Genomic DNA, 23,558 nt, shown 5'->3' with positions numbered 1-23,558 from the left:
TGATTTGCCAGTACTTGTACTTGTTGTCGATGATGTGGATGTCGTTGATGTCGTTGATGCAGACGATTGTTGTTGTTGATAGTATTGTATTGTATCATTTATAAGTGATACTATTGGATTGTTATCATTGTCTGATGATAATGAATATGATGATGATGATGAGTTTGAGTTGGGACTCAGTCCACTCTTATGTTGTAACTGATTGAATATACTATTATTACTACTAAAGTAACTATTATTATTTATATATTGTTGTTGTTGTTGTTGTTGCAAATACAATGTATCTGCCCTTAATACCAAGTCAGTATGTATCATTCTTATTATCCTTATTATCTTATTATTTGATTGATTATAACTCAGCCAAAGTGAAGTGAATGAATGAACATCAAAGTTGAGAAGAAATCTTTAAAAGTGTCATCTTGACGCTTTGGGTTCATTTCAAAGTTTAAACTTGAACTTGAAGTTGAAGAGATAAAGATAGAGATAGAGTTGATATCATCATGGATGTCAAACAAGCATTGAAGGATGCAAAGGATGCTTTAGATAAGAAGGATTATAATAGGATGGTTGAGATATGTAATGATGCATTGATGTATCATTCACAGAATTCAAACCTACATCTAATGTTGGGCATGGCTCAATTCAATCTCAATCTATACAACGACAGTGAGAAGTCATACCAAACAGCAATGACCATCACTCCTACATCACCATTCCCCTTAAGAGTATGTATACAATGTCCCTTCATCACTCATTCACTCATTCAATCAATCAATCATACTCACTCACTCAATCAATCATATTTAGGGATTGATGGATCTATTCCAAAAGACAGGTGATGTGGACAAGTTGATAAAGACAATGGAGGCACTGATACCATTGACACCGGATGCTGCAAAGAGTAGAGAGTTCCAATTTAAGTTGTTGGATATATATTGTAATAATCAGAGATTGAACGATGCATCCAAGTTGATCAAACAGATGTTAATGTTGCCAGACATTGATGAGTCGGCAAGGTTGAAGTTGTTGGTTAAGCAGGAGACCATGCAATATAACGAGACTGCCACCATCATCAAGGATCAGTCACAGGCCATCATGAAACAACGAAACATCCCTATCATCAATCCAGCCAAGCGTCATGTCATTGGCGCGGCCTCCCACACCGAGCAACAGAAGCAAGAAGTGCGCCTCATTGAATCTCAAGTCCAATCAGATGTCTACAAGACATTCAATGTAAGTTCCTTGATTGATCGATGCCACGGACCACGACCATGACATTGACGCGTCCCCTGTCACATGACCTCAGGTACAACTATATCAAGAACTGATCGCCAAGGGAGAGAAGGTTGTCGAGCTGGTTGGCGCCAGTGCAATGGAGACGATATATACAAACTACATCAATATACTTCAGAGGAAGAGCGTGGCTGAGAGTGTGCCGGCCAAACGCAGCGAGTTGCACAACGATGTGTACAACGCATGCGTCGCAATGAATAGACTGCTGCTGAATAGTTACTTCCCGTTGGAGACACTACTGGCTATGCTGGACGAGCAGGATGTGGACCGATCCAGCCTGCTCAGTCTCTCGCAAATGTTGGTGATGATGCACCCGACTCGAGGAGCCGGCTGGGTTGGACTCGGCTATCACATGGTTATCGTACTGGGCGATAGAAGCGAGACGACTCGCAAGGCCCTGGAGCGCGGCCTCACCACATCGCCTGGCTCATTGCTTGGCTACCACGCTCTGCTTCGCCTGCTCCTTGAGCGCGATGGTGCAGCCGCTCACAATCAGATCAGAGAGTTGGTGGGCAAGGCACTTGGGCAAGTTGCGCAGCGCGAGGTACAGGATCAACTGGTGCTCTCACAGCTCTTCATTGACATTCACTTGGTGCTGTCAGAGTCCTGCGAGAACATGGGCGACAGCGAGACCTCGGTCAAGGTGCTGGAGCAATGTCTCAAGCGCTACCCAGAGAATGGCCAGCTCCTCTTTGAGCTTGGACGCGCACACTATCGCGACTCACGATTCGACAAGGCCCTCACATGTTTTGCCGACATTGTTCGAACTCAGCCATCCTCGAGTGTGTACCGGGCACGCTCACTCTCATATCTCTCCTGGATACGCCTCCAGGACAAGGCTGATACCACTGACCCCGAGAGCATTCGTGCCGACCTTACCGAGTCGATGGCGATCGAGGACAGCTATCTCACACACTATCTCTTTGCGTTGCTCGCGCTCAAACTGAACAACACTAGCGAGGCCAAGAAGTGCCTCCAGAAGTCTGCACAGATGAATACTACATTTGCCCCAACCTTTGCTCAACTGGGCCTCGTCCTGCTTGCAGACAGCGACACTGATCGTGCCGAGAAGTGCTTCCGCAAGGCGTTGTCCCTGGATCTGCTCAACGGACAGGCCGGTCCAGCACTCAGCGATGTGCACATGGCCAACAAACAGCCCGACCAAGCGTTCAGGTTGTACAAGGAGATCACCCGACACTGCACTGAGAATCAACGACACTTCCAAAAGAACGTCGGAAGGTGCTCGTGGGCCTTCTACAGGCTGGCGCTCTATCAGATGGACATTGGCGAGCTGGATGCCTCATCGCAGTCCTTCCTCACCGCCATCAAGGGCGCGCCAAACAACGCCGTGTATTGGCGTGCGATTGGCGAGTGCTACAGACGCCAGACCAAGTACATCGCCGCGCTCAAGGCACTCAAACACGCCGAGACACTGCTCAATGAGAGCCACGAGGTGGTGCCCGAGCTCAACTACCAGATCGCCCTTCTCGACAAGACTTTGGGCAGCTACGAGGATGCCATCGACGAGTTTGACCTAGTGATGGTGACGCTCGAGTCCCACGTGCCCTCGCTCAAGGGCAAGGCCGAGTGTCTCTTCCTCCGGGCCAAGGAGTTCATGACCGAGGGACTGTACCATCGTTCGCTCGATTACTTGCAGCGCGCCCACGTCACAATCAAGCAGGCCATTGACAAAGAGCAGAAGTTTGAGAGTCTTTGGAAGTTGTTGGGTGACATCTCTACCCACTTCCATCTCTTGCCAACGACTCCCCACACCTTGGACATGCTGTCACAAGGCTCTGACGCGTATATCAAAGCCATTTCCATCGCTCATGGTCATGGACTCACTGGTCTCAATGCCGAGTCCTCACTCAAGGACCTGGCAATCAATCATTATTACCAATACATCAGGTACAGGGCACTCACGAACAGTGACCCCGCATTGCAGGAGAAGACCGAGGCGCTTTACAAGTCATCGATCAAGTTCGCCACACAAGCACTGAACATGCGATCAAACGATTGGTCGCTTTGGAACATCATGGGCGTGGTCCTGATGGAGCGCTACCCCAAGCAGAGCCAGCACGCATTCATTAAGTCAATTCAGCTCAACTCCTCTCAGTACATCCCATTCAACAATCTGGCGGCACTCTACACGCAGACACCGGGAAACACCGACTTGGCCAACTCTGCACTGTTGCTTGCTCGCTCAATCGACTCGGATGCGCCATCGATCTGGTCTCTCCAAGGACTGATACACGAGCTGGACGCAGGCAACATTGAGTTGGCGCACGCTGACTACATGCACATCTCGATCGCATTAGAGGAGCGCTCGATGGGAGATGCGATGCTGGGACAAGCCATCCTAGCCTACGCCCATGACGACCTTTCCAACGCAGAGCAGATCCTCTCAACGTACACCACTCTCTACGACGGCGTCACGCCTTCACTCTCACAGGCCTACAACTATCTTGGATTGATCTATGAGCGCAAGGCACAGTACACCCTTGCCGCTGAGCACTTCTCCAAGTCGATCAGCTTGCTCGCCAACCCCGATCAATCAGTCGCCTGTACAAACGCTGCCGCCACACTCACAGGCATTGGTCCGGAGAACGTCGAGAAACAGGCCGCGGGACAGACGTCTGCGAAGCGACTGTTGGAAGTGAACCTTGCGCGATCACAGTACAAGTCGGGAGACTACACAGGATGCATCAAGACACTGCAGGCGTATACTTTGGCGAGCCCAACACCTGGAAACAGCGCGATTTGGGAGCTGGTGGCACTGAGTCAGCACAAGTTGGGACAGATCGATCAGGCCGTCAAGTCCTACCAGAGCGCTATCGGAAGCCTGGCTGATGATGGACAGAAGGCCACACGCCAGAGTGTGTTGCTGGTGTCACTGGCCATGATACTCTACGCGAGCAATCGACTGAAGCAATGTGAGCAGGTCATTGAGCAGGCGTTGACTATCGACAAAAAGTGTTTGCTGGCTCACTACCTCAAGGCGACGATCTATCTCCAGGCTGGCGAGTTTGAAAAGTCTACGGCAACAATCGCCAACCTCAAGTCAACAATCATGTACGTGCCACTTGAGTGCTATATGATCGAGGCAGCCATAGCCCTGCGACAGAACCAGTTTGAGTGCGCCAGACAGCACTTGCTTAAGGCCTGTCACTCATACCCACAACAGTCCAACACCTGGAAGTGTCTGTTGGACCATCTGCTACAGCATCAGCCACATCAGAGCAGCCCATCGACAATCAAGTCCTTGGTCGCCCTGTTGAACCGTCGTCAACAGATCCATGACAACAGCCTGGAGCTGAGCACAGCCCGCGCACATCTAATCCAAACATCACAGTCTGCTCTGGACAACATCAAGCAGTCGACTCAGATGGTCAAGAGAATGATAATGCAGCGTCCACTCGACCATGGTGCGTGGTATGCTCTGGCCAACCTCTTGTTTATCCACGCCACTCACACCAATGATGCGGACGATCTCCAGGCAGCAATGGCAGCACACGACACCGTTGCCACATTCGCCAACAACTCAGACAAGCTGACTCAATCACAGAGGACTCAGCTCGATCTACAGAGAGCTGAGGTGTTGTTGCTGCAATCTGCTAGTAAGGAGGAATTTGTCAAGCTTCATGCCACATTGATGAAGCAGTACTCCAACGATGCCAAGACATTGGCATTGCTCACAAGACTCCTCGCCAGGCAGAAGATCGTGGAACAAGGCAACGACTCCAAGGAGGCAGTACAGCTCTACAAGCAGGCCATCACAAAGGACCCACACAACATCAGTTTGTACCATGTATGTATCACTCAATCACTGGCACGGCAATGTTGATGCCCATCCGCCCGTCCACCCGCTGACTCATTCACGCACATTAATAGGAGTTGGCACAAGTTTATGAAGAGTTAAGATTATTTGATGCTGCGCTACTTTGTTTGAACAAGTCATTGGAGATTGCTAACAGCAGCAGTAGCAACAGCAATGTCAGCAGTGGCAACAAGGAGCAACAGGTGTTTGTGACGACATGCAGGATTGCACGTCATCATTTGATGTTCAAGCGAACAAAGGACGCCTCTAAATTGATGGACTCGTTGGACAGTGCGAATCAATCAAAGAATCCATTGGTACAACTACTTCGTGGTATGTCTGGTGTGTTGGCCAATGCCGACAAGAAGACACAGAACAAACAAGCGACCAATGAGTATGACAACTGCTTTGCCATGCTCAATGAGGCTATCAATACATACTCACGTCAGCCTCTTGCCAACTACTATGCCATGTTGGCTGGATCGAGTGGATCCAATCCACTCATCAGTGGCAAGCGTGAGGAATATGTATCTCGTGAGCAGTTGTCCAGCCCGCAACTGCCATCCCAGACTTGGACGTCTTCAAAATAAAAAGTCGCGTCATTTCACACCTTCATTTCATTCATTCATTCACTCAATATCTGTTACAAAGAGATATTATCGTATTATTACATTATATAGATAGAGAGAGATGTCTTCAGTATTCAGAGACTTGATTGAAGGAGAATGTGCCGAACCCAATGCAATCGGCAACTTTGTCAATCAATTCACAAGTGACAGATCTGGAATGTATCATGTATGTTGTTCAAGAGTCAATTGAATGAATGAATGAATGAATGAATGAATAGCAACATCTAACACATACATCAACAACAGCATGGATGGGAGCGCGAGCAACATCAACATCAACATCAACATAATAGATTCCCTCAAGATCATCTTGATGATGAACAGAGACACTTTGATGATATATTTGAACAAGCAAACTATGATGATAATGACTTTGACGCTATGTTGGATAGGAATAATATGAGGATGCCACCTGGTCATATTCATGAGAATCAAATGGAGCTACATCTTGGCTCATCGACAACACCATCCACTCTAACAGGTGAACTGAAACACTTCTTCAAAGACTTCCTACTCTCATCACAGGCACATGTATGTTTGATACATGTTCATCTCAAACATGTACACATACTGACTCACTCAATCAATCATGTACTACTAGCACTTGATGCCACCAATACCATTACAAGGAGATGTTAGATTGACTAATGGAGATAAGATGAAGATAAGGAATAGAAGTGAAGTACTTATAAGACATATGAATGAGGGTCAAGACAAGTCATATGAGAATGATCAACTTGGTAGACTGTTTGATGCGCTTGGCATCGAGCATCAAGAATCATTCGACGACTTTGACACTGCATGGGGAAATGACAACATCAACAACATGGATAATGGACTGGCCAGAGACAGCATTGGCAATCATCAATGGCAGGACGAAACATTCGCACATGGTGTGCCAGACTATCTAGACAGGGAAGAAGATGACGACCAGCAGGAGGACTACGAGGACGAGGACTATGAACAAGCATGGGACCGAGCACACTTGGAGGACGAGGAGGAGGACTTTGATGATTATGACAACCAATGGAATGAGGACAAGGATGACTTCAATCCATTCGAAAGTGCATGGCGTGCCGGCGAGGATCACTCTGTGGAGGCGGCTTGGGACGAGGTCGCCCGAAAGACCTTTGACGACCCAAGACTGAGGCGCAACAATCTAATGAGTCGATACAACACTGGCGAGTCAGAGCAGCGCTGGGTCGAGGACTACGATCAATTCCAAGGCACAGTGTCTGACGAACGACTACAAGAGTATCAATTCGTTATTGATCATGCGAGAGATGAGGACACATTTGAATCTGGCATGAATCTGTTTGACAAGGGACTGATCGCTGACGCCATCATCTCGCTGGAGAGCGAGGTCATGCGCAACCCGACCAACTCTGAAGCATGGATGTACCTTGGCATGGCTCATGCTGAGAATGACAAAGATCAACAAGCCATCACATGTCTACTCAAGTCCATCAATCTTGATCCAACCAGTCTTCAAGCGAGGGTATGTTTGTTGGTAACTTGGAGCGCACCAGCAGCACATTAGACTGACACATTCACATTCACATAGATGGCACTGTCCGTGAGCTATACCAACGACTTCCAAAGGGAAAGAGCTTTGGAGACTCTGGTTGAATGGTTGAAGAACAACCCTTCGTATAGACATATGAATGTGAACATGCCAGAGGCAGACGAGAATGAGTTTATGGACACTTGGACAAGACATAGACATGTGTCCGAACTGTTCTTGGAGGCTGCGAGAATGCGACCCAACAATTCGGACCACGACGTGCAGACTGCACTGGGTCTGCTCTACAACATGTCCTACGAGTATGATAAAGCGGTCGACTGCTTCAAGGCCGCCCTGCAGAACAATCCAAGCGACTACCAACTTTGGAACAAGCTGGGCGCGACACTGGCCAACAGCAATCGTAGCCAGGAGGCACTTGGCGCATACTTCCAAGCACTGGAACAGAAGCCAAGTTATGTACGCGCTCGCTCAAACCTTGGAATCAGCTATCTGGCACTGAACATGTATACAGAGGCTGCACAGACGTTCTTGGGCGCACTGTCCATCCATCCCGAGGCAGTACACATCTGGGACAACCTCAAGATGGTCTTCCGACTAATGGAGCGCAATGACCTCGTTGACAAGGCTGACAACAGGGATGTCAACGACTTTGTCCAAGACTTTAAGTTCATGTAGACCAACTCCATCAATTCGCATCGCATCGAATCGCATCACATCGATCATTCAGTCAATCAATCAATCAATCATTGCACTTGCATTGACATCAATACAGCAGGTATATGTCTATGTGTGTTTGTTTATGTACATGCTTCGTCTTGTCTAATCTTCTAGTCCAGTGTAGTCTTGTCTTGTTGTTGAGCTTGTTGGAACAATCGATCAATCTCATAGTATAGTTTATCTTCATCATTGATACGATGCTTGAACAATAGCTTCTTGTCCACCATGCATACTGGCACATCATACTTGTACAAATCAAAGTACTCCTTATGTATGGGCAAGTCTACATCAATCTCCTCTATAACTATAAGTTCCTTATCACTCTTGTTCTTGTCTATCTTATTCTTTATCTTTAAATCATCTACTAACTATGTTGATTGATTCAATGTTGAGTCAGTCAGTCGAGTCGGGTCAATCGAGTCGATTGATGAGCCTGCCTTACATCGTTAACAACGGGAAACAATATCTCTCTGGCGCTTATACATAGTGAGCATGAAGGTCGTGAGTAGAAACGTATAGTAAGTGGACGTAGTATCTTTAGAAGCATCTTATATGTATATGTATATCAATCAAAGTGTAGACGACAATGAGAAGTAAGACTATGTGTAAAAAGTTGATTGATTGATTGAGTTGTCTTGGCTAGCTCGTCAACAAACTTGATTGTCTGACGTCCTCAATCAATCATTTATTCGTTCGTTCGTTCATTCGTTCATTCGTTCGTTGGTAATGTACAAGTTTAAACTTAGATAACTGGCAGGCAACCATTTATCAAGATGGATTAGTTCCTTTCCTTGAGCCTAATGTCAGTAATTGATTGGTTTGGATTGGATTAGTCACTGTGATGCCACGCCATGCCACATCAGTTACAACTGCTCACTTACCTGTTAAGTCGTTCGGTCAACTCGTCTGTCTCAACTTGCTGAACCTTCTCATTCGGTGTACAACCCATCTCCATGCCCATGGTCAATCCATGCTCGTCCGCCACCTGGGAGATGAGAAGGTCGACCTGGTCGGCTGGAGTAGTTAGTGTCGTGGTCTGGTTCATGGCGTTCTCCACGTAGACCGACTGCACGTCCAGATCCTCAAACTGTCGCTCGAACTGGTCCATCACCTGGGTGATCTTCTCCAGGTTCATCTCGCGCATCGACCTCTCCATCGACTTTACAATGCTGGCCATTGAGCCTGTCACTGATTTCATTCTGACGGCAGTCTCTACGCGTGATGCCACGGCATCTATTCTTGATGCCAGTCTCAAGTAGTTCAAACTTTGGTTCTTCTCCCTAATAGCATTCTGTGCGTATATCTTTGCACCCTCCATATTACCCTGCTCAATGGCCTTCTTCAGCTTTAACTTTTGTGCCTTCTCGCTCTGTTCCGACTTCTTTGATTGTCTCTCCAATGTCTTGGCAGTGAACTTCAATTGAAACAGTTGGTCTTTTTGATTTAATGTTTGCAGCAGGATACTAGTTTGTTAACATCTTCCATCATCCATGGAGTATTTTTATCCAAACAACATACTCTCCATTTGATTGAATGATTATTGATTGTGATAATAATTATTTATTATTAAGATAAGTGGTAATGTTAGTGTGTGCGAGTTGAAGTAAGAGTTGTGGCCTTTATCACTTTCCCCCAAACACACACACAACACAACCCTTTCCTAAGCACACAAGCCTGTGTTTTTGAGGCTCCCAACCCTCATTCTTTAGGAGTAGATAAACGAATACCACCACCTCAGCACACACACACCACTTTATCAAGTCAGATGAATGAAAGAATACCCACTCCCATTATATTAAACAGTTATAATACTCACTACTACTTCTCATTCACTCAGAGGCACTCGAGCACTCATTCATTCATAGCATAGCATTCACAACACATCACATCTCTACAGCATTAACAACCTGCAGCCATCACCAATCAATATCATCAATCAATCAATCAATCCAATCAACACAACACACAACACTCTCATCAAGGAGAGTGAGGAAGCAAAGGCATAAGGACACAAAGCCAGTCATTCAGTCTCAGTCTCAGTCTCAGTCAGACTCACAAAATACACATAATATTACTTCCATTTACTAAGAGAGATTAGAGATAAGAGATTAAAGAAGAAGAAGAATTAGAGGATGAAATTCTTTGGCTCAATATTCAATAGATCAAAGGTTAATTCATTGACTTCACAATCTTCAGAGTCATTGTTAAAGAATGGAAGTGGCAGTGGAGGAGCAAATGGAACAGGAATGCTTCGTTCAAAGTTCTTGTTGGTAGCAAGTATATTTGCCGTGACGATATTCCTCAGCTTTGTATACTTCAATTCCGCTCAGAAACAAACCAGTGTCAGTGATGAGACCATCATCATCAATAATAATAATCGTCATCTGATGCAAAAGGATCGCAAGGAGATATCGATCAGCTTCTGGGAGACGCCCTACATCGACAGGGAAAAGACGGGCATGCTGCACAACCCCGTCCTCAACGGACCCTATTCAAGGAGCGACAGTACCAAACAACAATCAAACGCCAATCCATCCTCCTCATCGGAGGCACACACTGGATATCGCGACAGGCGTCTGCACGCCGACCATATTAACGGAGAGTCGGGCAGACTTGTCAAGGTCCCGCTAAGCGAGCGAGCGGCCGTCATTGAGGACGGCGAGTGCGAGGTCTCATGTCTGTTCACAAATGACAATGACAACATACCCTTTGCCGACTTTGTCATGTTTGACCCATCGCACATCCATCCGGACAACTGGCGCAGAATGCCCGTCAACCTGCCCGAGAAGCACCAGCATCAGCGCTTCGTGCTGCTCAACTATCACTCCACCAGCCAGTATCCAATCATTGGCGACAAGCGATTCCGTGACATCATGGATCTGGAGTTCAACTTCACCACTCAGTCACCGCATCGTCTCTCACTGGCATGTCCGCCCGATCACAAGATGACCCTGGAGCAAACACAACAACTTCTAATGGACAAGTCTTTGACGGCCACTGCCGCCACCAAGACCAAGAACATCATTTTCCTTTCGTCCAATTGCAAAGCTGGATTCGCCAAAGCAAGAACTGTAAGTCTCAAAGAGCCAATAACAACGTACAGTCATCAATCTAACATATCATATCCAGAACTATGTCGCCGAGATGATGAAGTATATTCCAATTGATGCGAAAGGATCATGTCTTTTGAACACCACCGACCCAATTGAACTTAAGGAACTGGACACTAATGGACGTGTGGCTGCCAACATCGAGCTGTTCAAGCCATACAAATTCGTGCTGGCCTTTGAGAACGAGAACTCTACCGACTATATCACTGAGAAGGTGTATAGTGCGCTGTTCTCGGGTGCCATCCCCGTATATATGGGTGCTTCCAACATTGATGATTGGGTGCCCACTGGATCAATCATCAAGACGTCCCTGTTCGCCTCAGCTCGTGGACTGGCCGATCACCTGAAAACCCTGCTCGAGGACAAGGCTCAAATGGAGAGCTACTTTGCTTGGAAGAAGAAGCCGCTCGAGGCCAAGGTCGTCGAGAAGCTGTCGATGTGCATCAGTGGCTTCAAGTCAAAGTGTGAGATGTGCAAGCTGGCCTACTCACTCTTGTCCGACGAGCAGTACGCCTTCAAGGAGACGACGTTTGGCGAGAAGTCGCACTACCAGCCATCACATCTAAATATGGAGGGCAAGGGCGACCACATCAAGGTGGGCGCAAGCGAGGCATGCGCCACATGCTTCGATCTAACTGATCACTACACATTGATGCTATGGGTGAAGCCATCGTCATTCAGTGATCAACGTCTGATCGATAAGGGAACCGCTGGAAAGGTGGATGGATTCGACTTTGACATCCAAAAGACATCGACTGGAAGAGGACTGGTGAGGTTGTGTGCCGCACACAGTTGTTTCTCATCGCATATCAGTATATCCAGTGATGTATGGTCACATGTTGCCGTTGTATTCTCTGTAAACAATCCAGATCCACATGACAACAATGTCCGATTCTTTGTCAATGGACGACCAGACATCCCAACCGAGCACATCTACTCAACCGCCACCAACAAACATCCAGTGACAATTGGCAAGAGTGCATCACATGGACCAATGTAAGTCATCAATCAATCATCATTCATTCAATCAATCAATCACTCACTCATCTCAACTACATCCACAACCTTATAGGGAGGCTGGAACATATCATGGAAGATTGGACAATATTGCAATATTCAACAGATCATTGAATGGACAAGAGGTCGTGCAGTACATGTGGAAGAAGCCAGATTACAGTGACCCATCACTACTGCTCTACTATGACTTTGACTACTCATCTAGAATCAGTAACACTGATCGTACGATGGTATTCGACAAGTCAATGTATGCCAACCATGGAAAACTCGAAGCTGGTTCCAAAGAGGATGTCTCTCAACGTGTCATGTCACCTGGTAAAGAGTATGCCTTTAACAAGTGCTTGTAGTGAACTTCCCTTTAAGCCCACCCAGGGGCTGTCTACGCAGCCACACAGGCCTGGGTGTGATCATGGATGGATTGATGGCTTGGTGGGCGAAGGTGTAAGTTATCGTCACCAAACATCAACAACCATTAAATTATAAATAACCAAACACATTAATGTAAACATACATAACAACATCATTACCAACCAATGACCATCAATCATACATGACATGAATGGATGGATGGTGATGTACATGGCTGGGATGGGCGACTAAGTAGCCCAATCGCACAGCGAAGTCTTTTGTCGATTCATGTCACAGGTCATCCAATCCCACCCGATGTATCGCCCCACAAATATATTCGAACAAGTCAATGTCAAGGCCGTCACTGATCTGTTGACTCAATCACATGTTATTAAGTTTTTTTTAGAGGTCCAAGGTTTAGATCTCGCTGATTCGTGGACCTCCGACTTTTGATGATTGGCGCAAAATCGACCAATTGCCCCTGTGCAACCCGATTTTTTTTTCTTGCCTGTGTCATGTTTTGATGTGAGTCCAACAGGGACTTGTGTTTGGTTACTGACGAACCCTCCACCATTGCTATTATTTACTTTACCTATTCGTCAACGAAGGAACATCAATCACAGTTTAATTTCTATGGTCCAACCCATATGCCGGGGCATCGATACCAATGTCGCTCAGTTGGCTAACATGCCAGGTGGCCTAACATCAAGGTGAGGGGCCTTGCCTTTCATCTTTTTTAGCCTCACACAAAGAGACAGATAACCAATCAGTACTGCAAACATGATGTATTGAGCTTGCAAATACATACTTCATACACGTTATAAAGTCCATCCATCAATCAAAGGTTATACGTCTGTCTGTCTGTCTTTCTGTCTGTCTGGCTGTCTGTCTTACTTGCCTCACTTACTTACCACGCGCACATCTTGGCATGCTTTGCGAGTTAGTCAGCGTGCAAGTGACATCCATCAAACAAACATTGTTTGTTGTCTTTACTTATATTATTACTACTATTATTACTATTTATTACTATTATTATTACTATTACTTTACCCTGTACAATATATTAGAATAATCAGATTGATTGAGTCAGATCAATCATGGCGACATCAGAGAAATCATTCACATCTTCAGTGTCAGACGACTCGTCCTACCTAAATTGGATAAAGAGATATACAACAAATGGAGCCTATGCAATATTATACGCGATGGTAGATGGTAACATCTTTCCAAAGTTCTTCATCATAATCAGTACTCTAATCGAATTTTTTGGTATGTTTCCATTTTAGTATGGTGTGGTGTGTATCCGAGGCTGGAACCATTCCAGCCCCCCACACCTCCCGCCAAGATCATATACTCACTCAATCAATCAACCAATCACAATCAATGGTGATAACAGAGTTACTCAGCTTTGCATTTTATAGGGATTATTTCCCATGGCCACAACAGATACAGTTCATGACAGAGATATACTCGATCATTAATAAGACACCACTGTCATCATATCCAGTGTTTACAATATTCTTTTGGCTATCACAGTTTATATTTTATGTAGCAATATTCAATACGGCATTCATGGTCTATCAATTCCAACGATCAAACTATCAATACCTGCTGCCCATCCGCACACTGCGCCTGTTTGTTGCGGGCCTGGTGACATTCCTTGTGATCCCCCTGGTGTCACTCTGGAGCATATCATTCAATTGCCAAGGCGGCTACATCATCCACTTCCCCAAGCCTGTCACGTGCTACTCGGGCCTCAACCTGGTGACCATCAGTTTGTCGATCATCTCGCTGCTGATACTGGTGCCCTACTCGGCCATCACATGCTCGACCTATTTCGAAATGGATCCGCATGTCAAGAACACATTCTCCAGGATGAATGCACGGTATGAGCTGTGTCTTCTGGGGTTCAAGATCGCACTCACTCTACTCTTCCAACTGTTGACTGTATCCCAAATGGCATTATCAATCATCCTAATCATATCAATGTCAACAATATTATCATTATCAATCATTATAATGCCATTCTATAATCATAGACTTAATCAATTGGTATGTTAAATTGTCTTAAGATGTGAGTGGATCTATTCCAATTGGACATGGATACTAATTAATTATTATTATTATATTTTAATATTAGAGAACCGCGCTCATGGCAGTGTGTCTGTGGGCCGCAGTATGTCTAATGATCGTACTTCAGATCAACAATGCAAAGGACATCCGAATCATGTATATTTTCTTTGGTGGTATTATCCCCGCCTTTTTAATTGGTGCGGCGGCAATTGGTATGTTCTTCACTCCATCACCATCAATCACTCATTCATCACTCTAGATCGCATGTCCATCACTCAATCACCAAACCAAACATCCTGGATCACTCATTCAATCGCCCCGATCACAAACTAACATTCAATCAATCAATGAATAGAACTGCGTCGAATGTACTTGGCTAAAAGAGTTCGGGATTTCCAGAAGAATGTGTTGGAGGATGGAGGTGATTGGAAACCATTTTTATTGTCGATAGATTATGAGATTGCTTCAAGATATATTATAGGCAATCCATTGCATAAGTCTGATGACGCCAGGAAGAAGAGAGAGCAGGGTATCGAACTCATGAGCTCACTCTACGCCTACGCCTACAAGCTCACGCCACGCTCACACTCGCTCCTCAAGTCCTACTGCTACTTCACCAAGATCTTCAAGAAGGACCAGGTGCAAGCCAACGCCCTGCTCGAGAGCCTAAAGGCACTCAACCCTCGATGGGACATCAACTTCTTTGTCTATCACCAGGAGCGTGCGCGCGAGCGCACCAATGAGACCGCGGGCTTTGGCCCCAACCCCAAGATGCAGCACTTCATGGCCTACGTGCAGTACAAGCGCCTGGGGCTGCTGTCGCGCAAGTTCCATCTCAATACACTGAGGTGCATCCACAAGTTTTGGTCGATTGCCGCTTCAAAGAATGCCAGCGAGTTTGCTCAGTTGTCCAGGCAGTCGGCGGCCATCACGAGGAATGAGTCCAGGGCCAACAGATATTACAAGCGATTGTTGGAGATGCATCCCAACTCGAGTCGTATCCTGCGTGACTATGCCATCTTTGTCGAAGACGTGCTCAAGGACAGCGACAAGGCCAAAGAGTTGCTGGACCGTGCAGCCAAGATTGATGAGGAGAACAGTGTGCTCAGCCATCCCCCACTTCCAACCTCAAGTTCAGCGAATGCCAATGTGATGCCTGGTGCAACACCCTCGACCCCATCATCGCCATCGTCATCCTCGTCCTCAATGTCCAATGAGATTGAGTTGGAGCCACTGCCGGTGCCATCACCAGCCTCTGGCGTGTTGATTAGGAGTGGCGATAACAATGACCGCATGAGGGTAATGGCACAGGAGGAGGAGGAGACCACTTTGGAGAACTTGCCAGAGCACTCAATTATACCAAAGGTCACTGGCACCACCGACCCACTCGACCGAACACTCTCAAACATGTCCTCGCAACATAGTACATCGAGCAACTCACTAAACTCCTCTCAGAGGATGCACAGGTTTGGTGAGATTGAGCCCACATTGGACCAGCCACCTATTCTGGATGGCAAGGTGGCGGCAGTTGCCGTTCCTGTTGAGACCAAGGCCGACCAGGAGATCAGGAAGCGCAATCAACCAGTGCGCAGGCTCAACTATGTGTTGATATTGGCAACAGGGCTGGGAGTGCTCCTGATGATGGCCATATTTACTCATCTGTTTGTTAGGCTCCAGGATCAAACATATGCAGTGACGAGACTCAGGATCACAGGCTCGTACGTCACCACCGCCAGCAACATTGCATTCTACATGCGCTCTGCACAGGTGGCCGCGCAGGCCTACGCCAAGAACCCGACCGTGGCAAACTACAACACCACACTCAATCAAACAATGACACTCTGGCGTCGATCAGTCCAACTGATGAACCTTCACAATGCGATATACTATGGCGAGCGAACCATTGTCAACTATGATCGTGATCACTACAAGCTGGTGACGGGACGACCCGTCACAACTGGTATCGACACAGGTGCTCGCATCTTCCTCGAGTCTGACTTCAACAAGACCAAGTACGAAGTGCTGCCCGGCTCAGAGATGTACGAGTTCTACCACGCCAAGAACATACAGACTTACACACTAGGCGTGGACGGCGCGCTGATACCCAACGACTCAGTCTCACTCTATGACGTGATACCGCAGCGTGTTCAGTATGGTATCGACCTGTCACAATACCCAGTCAACTCGTCGTATTGGACGCCGGCACAGTCTGACTCTGACCCCAACTTCCAATGGGTCACGGTCAACACCAAGAATGTAGCGCGATCATTGGTAACATTGTTCTTCAAATGGAAGGACAACACAATCCAGCTGGAACGAGTGTTGATGCTTGTGAACATTGGCATATCCATTGGAGTCCTGTTGTTGATACTGGTGTTCAACATATTCATGGTGCGTCCAATCGTCAACAAGATTGTAAACACCAAGATCGAGGTGTTGGGCGCATTCCGAACAGTACCAAAAGACCTGGCCGATCACATGGCCAACCTACATCTCAAGCGAATGTATCAACTCGAGGCTGAGATGAAGCAACATCAACCTAACAAGCAAGGACATGACTCTGGCCTGGACACACCCACCCTGGACTCGGGCGACACCCCTGGCAAGCCTTCAAAGATCCAGTTTGCTGACTCTACATATGATGAGTCTGCGCCAACGTCGCCCAAGGACATGGAAAAGGACAATGACAATACCCTGGCAATCACACACGACAACATGCTCAAGAAGATGAAGACAAGGGTGTCGAGAAGCCTTCATCGAAGATATATTGTAGCCGAAGTGATCGTTGGATTCTTGATCCTGGGATTGTTGGTGTCTACTTCGGCACAGATGAACAGAATTCTGGTCAAGACCAATCAAGTATATTATGCCGAAGGTCAAGCAGCATACATCAGAATGATATTGTATTATGGCCAAGAGATCATTTATAATCCAGTGATGCGCGAGGATATGCAGACAGGCATTGGCGAGTCGGTCGCGGGCATGGAGGACGACTACCACCAGCTCAAGCAATGGCGCAACAATGACAAGATGGATGGACCCGACTTTTATTACAACACAAGAGGCACATGTCTTCGCAAGCTGGACCCGTGTCTGAAGGAGGGCGACAAGTACTATGATATTATCGAGCAGGGTTTGGACGTGATCACACTCAACTACTTCAGCTCAGGTCGCAATCTATCGGCCAACAAGAATGCAACCGAGTTGACGCCGGCCAACTACTATTGGGGCTACATCAAGATGCAGTCTAAAGAGGACCTGTACGACGGCACCGACAACTATGCCTATGAGATTGGCGATCAACTGGTCAACTACGTTCAAATATGCTCACTGTCCACCATCGTCCAAGCTGTACTATTCTCATTCTTTATAGTCATTATTTACTTTATCTTCTTCCTGCCCTTTGTACGACAACTTCAATTCGAGTCCCAAAACACTGTTTCCATGCTCAATGTAAGTAGATGTTCATGGCAGTGGAAAACTATAACTTGGAAATATTTCCAATCACTAATTAATCAATCAATCAATCAATCACAGATGCTTCCAAAAGAACAATAGGCAATATATAACAGATTCCAAAATAAATGAAAGAATGAATATATGATTCCATATTATCAACAATTTATTACTGATTGCAGTAATTCTGGAGAAGAGATTGTAATAATACTAAACAAGTTAAATTGAAACGTTGAGTTCGCCTTTGACTTCATCTGAGACATTGAGCTCAATGTCAATATCTAAACCTCCTGAACTCAATGTGTTGGATGATTGAGCAAAAGAATTCATTCTTCCACTTGATACTGAACCTTTGCTAGCCACAGTCGCTTTGAAAGAGAGTGAAGTAATTGATCATATTTAATTTATTAATTTATTAATATTGATTATTTAATTTATTATAATAATATATTAATGATGATTATTATCACAATCGTACTCAGTTGGACTGTCTGGGACAGAGAGGCAATATTGGGATTATGTTCCAACTGAATAATGTTTGAGCTCTGTCCAAGAAGAGTCACTAGAACAGGACCAGCTGAACGCTGGGGAGTGCAGGTGAATTCATTGTCCTTCACCATAACAATGTTCTGGCAATCAACCATGTCTACGCTGATTGAGATCAATGAAAGGAGATCAGAATAGATCGTTTGAGAGCAGTGCAGATCAACGACAACTGTGACCAAGTTGCCCTTGAATGCGACCGAAGAGAGGGTTTGAGAGGCTGATTATGTTTGAGTGTGAGAGTGGAGTTTGAATATTAGTTTATGGGACGGAATGATTCCCCCTCATGGATTGATTGATTGAATGATAAACTTACTGTAGTAATATGGCTGGGAGAAATAGGTCATCGAGTTGCTGTAGGTGAAAAGATTGCAGCTCAAGCATCCAGTACATTGAGAGAGATTGCATTGCTTGATGTTGTTGTCAATTGACTGGCAGGGAGGTTTGTAGTTTCCAAATTGAATGAATGATGAGTCCAGCTGCCAGAGACAATGGCCATCTGAGAATCTGAGCTGTAAATGACACTGGTGACTTTGGGTCTGAACAGGTGGGTCGAAATGATGTTGCTAGTCACTGAGTTGCCATGTACCGAGAGTGTGGAAATTGACTCCACTGGTGTCGCAACCATGACAATGACAGTGTTGGAGGAGACCTCGATATTGTTGGTCGAGTAGGTGTTCGAACCAATGGTTGCGTTTCTCGTGGTGTTAAAGTTATCGCCATTGATGGTGATCATGGCTGGTCCTGTGGGTGGCTGGACTGAAGGGTAGGTTGCGGTGTTGATTGTTGGAATATTGATCAAAGATTGGCATGATGCTGACATAGGATTGTTTGGGAAGTTTATGGTCAGCTCCACCAAGACATTCAATGTTGATTGATTGTAAATTGCTGAAAGAGGGGAGGGTGGAGTGAACTTGAGTGATTTAGTTGTTTCAACCACTTGTTGGGCAGACACCGTCACAGAGTTGATCTTGAGGGTGAAGTCCACTTGAGTATTGTTCGAACTTGTGATCCCGAGGTATAGTCCAGTTGCGTCGAAGCCAGTTCTGTCAAGTTTGACACTAGTTAGTACTGGCTGAAGATAGATCTGCATGGCGTTTGACTCGACACCAGAGTTCTTGATGAAGATAGGTCCCCATGAGAGATTGTAAGAGTCTAGATTCTTGAACAACAACATTGAGGAGGAAGAAGATTCATCAGACCTGATGGTGTTGGACATCTGGGTCAAATATGAATATGGTGAGAAGTTGGTTCCAGTGATAGTCAACATCGAGCCATTGTTGATCCAAGTCTGTTGGTTAAATGTTGGTGTGAAATCATAAGATATAGGTCCAGAGTACACCCCAAAGCAATAGGCCGTGAGTGTTCCAGAGGGTTGTGCACCTTGACTAATAGTGCATGTTTGGATGGAATTATCGACAATGGTGCAGACCACTCCTGCTCCTGCGATCAAGACGGCACCGTAGGCAAAGATACCTTCCACTTGGAGTGAAATCGATGAATAATAATAGTTTGTAGTGATTGAGATGATAGTTGGTGTTGCCTTTGGAATGTCAAGATTGAATGGAATGACGCTGGAGATTGAGTTGATGGTGACGTTGACTGGCAAGGACGCTGGAGGTGATGGAATTGGAAGGGTACAAGTCAATCCACCGCCTTTGATCTCGTTCTTGATGCCAGTGCAAGGTACCGATCCAATAGTGATCTACACTGGATAGAGTCTGCCACCACTATCATTGAGATTCAGGAAGTATCCATTGAGAACTACGGTGATCTGTCCTGGGGTGATGAGGTTGCTGCTGTTGGTGTTGGAGATGGTGGCTCTCGATATGACTAGCTTTGCTTGGTGATGTAAGGTCCAGCAGACACACCACCGGACGATATATTAAAGGTTCCAATGATTCTAACATTGAATGGCACAATGAATGTGGCCTTGTCGTGGGTTGTAACCGGTGAAGCGAGGACATTTGTTCCATCAGAGAATGAGACAGTGGTGGATGGAGTGAAACCTTCGCCATTGACAACAAACAAGTTTCCATTGAATGAGTAAGGACCAACTGCAGGACCATAGTCAAATATGATGGGGAGCAAGGACGTATTGGTCTTGTACACACAGTTTATGGTCTTCTGGAGTCCAACTCCGGGTGGCACGGGTATCTCGTTGCAATACAAGGGGTATTTAGGTGGGATGGCCTGAGAATCCAAATTGCATGATATAATTTGGGAGAAGCAAGTACTTATGACTTGGAGGGTACCGCCGGCAGTTGGAACAGCTGCGGTGACCTTCACAGATGAAACTGGGTATATGTCGGCGTAGGATTTGTAGCCGTAAGCCTCTATACTGATTGTTTGAGGTGAAGTGAACCAAAAAATACCAGTCAGGTCCATAATAATCGATGTTGAGTTGATGAACTGAGTTTTAACCCAATTGCCATAACTTCGTATCTCAAATTCGTAGTTATCTCCATCGAAGTTGTCAATGTTCATGGTCATCTGGGATCTCCTGGCGATAGAAGCGCAGCACTGGCCGAGGAAAGTTGATTGAGAAGCTAGTGTTGGATTAAACGTTGACCTTATCAATCATGAATGCACCACTGAGTTTGCCTCCACCGCGAGGGTACTGGACTACCATCTGCTGGTTGTTGTCCGAGCGAACCGGAGTAAAGATGTAGGTTTCACCAAAATTGGTATAGACTATGTAGATGTTGGTCTGTTCTCCATTGGACTGATAGGAGTTGAGGAAATAACCTTGGACCGTGAAATTTCCTCCGAATACGCTGAGAGACACTGGTGGGCTGGTGATGTATGCGGTCAGATCGACCTGGATCATGTTGGAATTGATACCGTTGACTATCAAGTACAGTAGGCCATTTCGGGATTCGGTGGGAATGTTGGCAGTGATCACTGTTGGTGTCACTGATTCTGGTGGGACTTCAATTGTGAGTGTGCCAAACTTTATCACAAGTGCTTGTGTGCCAAAGTTGCTTCCAGTACTTGTGATCACAGGAGGACCATTATGTTTGAACCCAGTAATAGATGGAAACTGAGCATTCACACAACTATATGATATGAATAAAGATTAATTTTTTTTGATTGATTGATGTCAGTGATTGATTGATTATTATTAATATTAATATTATCAACTTTAGCTGCTTACTTACCCTAGTTGTGATAGGCTGAGAATCAGAAGCAGAGCCACAAGTATGTGAAATAGATTATATAATTTGATCATCAGTGATGTTATTATTACACGAAGAGACTGATTGAATAAGAAAGTAAAGTCGAGTCTTGAAGTGTGTATTTGAATAATTAAACAAGATGTGGGTGATACCCTTCAAATTAGTCCATAGACTTAAAACGACTAAATCAGGGAATCGAAGACCTGGGCTTGTCACATACTGTAACCTCGTTTTTTTTTACAAAACTACAGCAAAAAAACAAATGATAAATCAAGAGATGGCGTCATTGATCTACCAGAGAGAGACATCTCATCTGACAGATGTTTATATGGTATTGAATACATGAATAATTGTCATATTAGTAGGATTGTTTAGATACCAAGCAAACCGTTGACTGTGTGGTCAACGAAGTTGATGGTGGTGCCGGCTGCGGCCTTGGTAGTATCCAACAGACCATTGATCAATGGAGTAGCATCCTGACCAAGTTGAGCAACAAGTCCCGATGTCATATTGGATGATTGACCGAATGTGTTCATTCTTCCACTTGAGACTGAACCATTGCTAATAGCAGAAGCGTTGAAGGAGAGAGCAGACATGGATTCTATTTAAATTATTATTGAATCCAATTGTTAGGAGGATGATTAAAGGATGTGATTGAATTAATATACATACTAAGGATAGTCATTTTTAGATTGTTTGAGTATTGATTGATTAATTGATTGATTGATTTGATGATTTAAAATATTGATCAAATATAACTATTTATAGTTATTGTTTGAGCAAGCAGAGTCTGATCAATCAAACAATCTTTCATTCTTACCTATTATGGATTGATAATATTATGATGACGTGTATCATCTCCATGTTCATTGAAAGAATGTCATATTATGTATTGTTACAACTATCTTGGATGTTTGATTGATTGAGTTTGGAAAAGGGTGATTGACTGTTTGAGGGGTGTCCAGGAGTGAGTGTGTTTGGTAGACGACAATCTATCAAACAGACGAGTGTGGTTTGTGAGTGATTAGTTAAGATGTGGTGATTGGATAAGTAAGTATATTGTGCAATGTATAATGATTATCTTGTAGTTGGAGATAATCTAAAAGTGTAGGATAGGTTTGAAGTCTTGGAAAATAAATGATARGAAATTTTTGTAAATTAATAATAATAATTAAAGTAATTAAAAATTAAATAGTTTCTTTTTTTATTTTTTATTATTGCTGGATCATTAGAATATCCCCAAATGAGATAAAGAGATCAAATATAGATTTAATTTAAAGATGATTTGATGGACATTTGTCCATTAAATATATTTATTTAATTGATAATACAAGCGAGAAGTTTAGAGACCAACCAAACCATAGACAGTTTGGTCAAGGAAGGTGATGGCAGTGTTGCCAACAGCCTTGACGGTATCAAAGGTACCTTGGATCAATGGACCGGCATCCTGACCAAGCTGAGCAACAATTCCTGAGGTGCTGTTCGATGATTGACCGAAAGAGTTCATTCTTCCACTTGAAACCGATCCATTGCAAATAGCAGAGGAGGAGAAGGAGAGGGAGGTCATTGATTCTATTTACATTTATGTTAGTTGTTTGAGCTGGAAGCAATATTAATTGAAGATTATTTTAATACATACTGAGGAGAGTCATTTTTAGATTGCTAGAGTATTGATTGATTAATTGATTGATTGATTGATTGATTTGATGATTTGAATTAATTGACATGTCCACTATTTATAGTTATCATTCTGTCAAAAAAAATTATTTAATATTACCTAATATGGATAATTAAATGATGATGATGTCATTGATCTCTAGAGTATGTTCATTGAAAAATGTCATATTGAAT

General features: G+C 44.9%; 12 protein-coding genes across 12 annotated transcripts; 5 read left to right on the top strand and 7 right to left on the bottom strand.

Annotated features, from left to right (window-relative positions):
- Positions 1–623: 623 nt before the first annotated feature.
- On the top strand, positions 624–5,700 carry SAMD00019534_074850 (hypothetical protein; the record flags this gene model as incomplete). Its single annotated transcript, XM_012897182.1, has 4 exons — positions 624–725; positions 808–1,233; positions 1,307–5,101; positions 5,185–5,700. 4 exons carry the CDS (start codon positions 624–626, stop codon positions 5,698–5,700), a joined length of 4,839 nt encoding a protein of 1,612 aa, XP_012752636.1.
- Positions 5,701–5,800: 100 nt separating this feature from the next.
- Positions 5,801–7,939, top strand: SAMD00019534_074840 (hypothetical protein; the record flags this gene model as incomplete). The annotated part of the gene is made up of 4 exons (XM_012897181.1): positions 5,801–5,905; positions 5,986–6,270; positions 6,341–7,237; positions 7,304–7,939. The coding sequence occupies 4 exons, from the start codon at positions 5,801–5,803 to the stop codon at positions 7,937–7,939; spliced, it is 1,923 nt and encodes a 640-aa protein (XP_012752635.1).
- Positions 7,940–8,097: 158 nt separating this feature from the next.
- SAMD00019534_074830 (hypothetical protein) lies at positions 8,098–8,346 on the bottom strand (the record flags this gene model as incomplete). The annotated part of the gene is made up of 1 exon (XM_012897180.1): positions 8,098–8,346. A coding segment is annotated over one exon (249 nt), but the record flags the coding sequence as incomplete, so codon positions are not given.
- Positions 8,347–8,759: 413 nt separating this feature from the next.
- SAMD00019534_074820 (hypothetical protein) lies at positions 8,760–9,506 on the bottom strand (the record flags this gene model as incomplete). The annotated part of the gene is made up of 3 exons (XM_012897179.1): positions 8,760–8,778; positions 8,863–9,415; positions 9,500–9,506. The coding sequence occupies 3 exons, from the start codon at positions 9,504–9,506 to the stop codon at positions 8,760–8,762; spliced, it is 579 nt and encodes a 192-aa protein (XP_012752633.1).
- A 721-nt stretch (positions 9,507–10,227) lies between these two features.
- Positions 10,228–12,455, top strand: SAMD00019534_074810 (hypothetical protein; the record flags this gene model as incomplete). Its single annotated transcript, XM_012897178.1, has 3 exons — positions 10,228–11,052; positions 11,111–12,087; positions 12,164–12,455. 3 exons carry the CDS (start codon positions 10,228–10,230, stop codon positions 12,453–12,455), a joined length of 2,094 nt encoding a protein of 697 aa, XP_012752632.1.
- A 1,573-nt stretch (positions 12,456–14,028) lies between these two features.
- On the top strand, positions 14,029–18,087 carry SAMD00019534_074800 (hypothetical protein; the record flags this gene model as incomplete). Its single annotated transcript, XM_012897177.1, has 5 exons — positions 14,029–14,342; positions 14,496–14,508; positions 14,597–14,741; positions 14,885–17,982; positions 18,067–18,087. 5 exons carry the CDS (start codon positions 14,029–14,031, stop codon positions 18,085–18,087), a joined length of 3,591 nt encoding a protein of 1,196 aa, XP_012752631.1.
- Positions 18,088–18,422: 335 nt separating this feature from the next.
- Positions 18,423–19,798, bottom strand: SAMD00019534_074790 (hypothetical protein; the record flags this gene model as incomplete). The annotated part of the gene is made up of 3 exons (XM_012897176.1): positions 18,423–18,748; positions 18,845–19,040; positions 19,118–19,798. 3 exons carry the CDS (start codon positions 19,796–19,798, stop codon positions 18,423–18,425), a joined length of 1,203 nt encoding a protein of 400 aa, XP_012752630.1.
- A 256-nt stretch (positions 19,799–20,054) lies between these two features.
- On the top strand, positions 20,055–20,246 carry SAMD00019534_074780 (hypothetical protein; the record flags this gene model as incomplete). The annotated part of the gene is made up of 1 exon (XM_012897175.1): positions 20,055–20,246. The coding sequence occupies one exon, from the start codon at positions 20,055–20,057 to the stop codon at positions 20,244–20,246; it is 192 nt and encodes a 63-aa protein (XP_012752629.1).
- A 115-nt stretch (positions 20,247–20,361) lies between these two features.
- SAMD00019534_074770 (hypothetical protein) lies at positions 20,362–20,916 on the bottom strand (the record flags this gene model as incomplete). Its single annotated transcript, XM_012897174.1, has 1 exon — positions 20,362–20,916. One exon carries the CDS (start codon positions 20,914–20,916, stop codon positions 20,362–20,364), a length of 555 nt encoding a protein of 184 aa, XP_012752628.1.
- Positions 20,917–21,088: 172 nt separating this feature from the next.
- On the bottom strand, positions 21,089–21,760 carry SAMD00019534_074760 (hypothetical protein; the record flags this gene model as incomplete). Its single annotated transcript, XM_012897173.1, has 2 exons — positions 21,089–21,587; positions 21,690–21,760. The coding sequence occupies 2 exons, from the start codon at positions 21,758–21,760 to the stop codon at positions 21,089–21,091; spliced, it is 570 nt and encodes a 189-aa protein (XP_012752627.1).
- Positions 21,761–22,078: 318 nt separating this feature from the next.
- On the bottom strand, positions 22,079–22,392 carry SAMD00019534_074750 (hypothetical protein; the record flags this gene model as incomplete). The annotated part of the gene is made up of 2 exons (XM_012897172.1): positions 22,079–22,308; positions 22,380–22,392. 2 exons carry the CDS (start codon positions 22,390–22,392, stop codon positions 22,079–22,081), a joined length of 243 nt encoding a protein of 80 aa, XP_012752626.1.
- Positions 22,393–23,049: 657 nt separating this feature from the next.
- On the bottom strand, positions 23,050–23,359 carry SAMD00019534_074740 (hypothetical protein; the record flags this gene model as incomplete). The annotated part of the gene is made up of 2 exons (XM_012897171.1): positions 23,050–23,279; positions 23,347–23,359. 2 exons carry the CDS (start codon positions 23,357–23,359, stop codon positions 23,050–23,052), a joined length of 243 nt encoding a protein of 80 aa, XP_012752625.1.
- Between the last annotated feature and the right edge of the window lie 199 nt (positions 23,360–23,558).

The sequence above is a fragment of the Acytostelium subglobosum genome (genome assembly GCF_000787575.1).
Source record: "Acytostelium subglobosum LB1 DNA, scaffold: scaffold15, whole genome shotgun sequence".
Classification (NCBI taxonomy): domain Eukaryota; phylum Evosea; class Eumycetozoa; order Acytosteliales; family Acytosteliaceae; genus Acytostelium; species Acytostelium subglobosum.
This window is presented reverse-complemented; position numbering and strand designations above follow the sequence as displayed.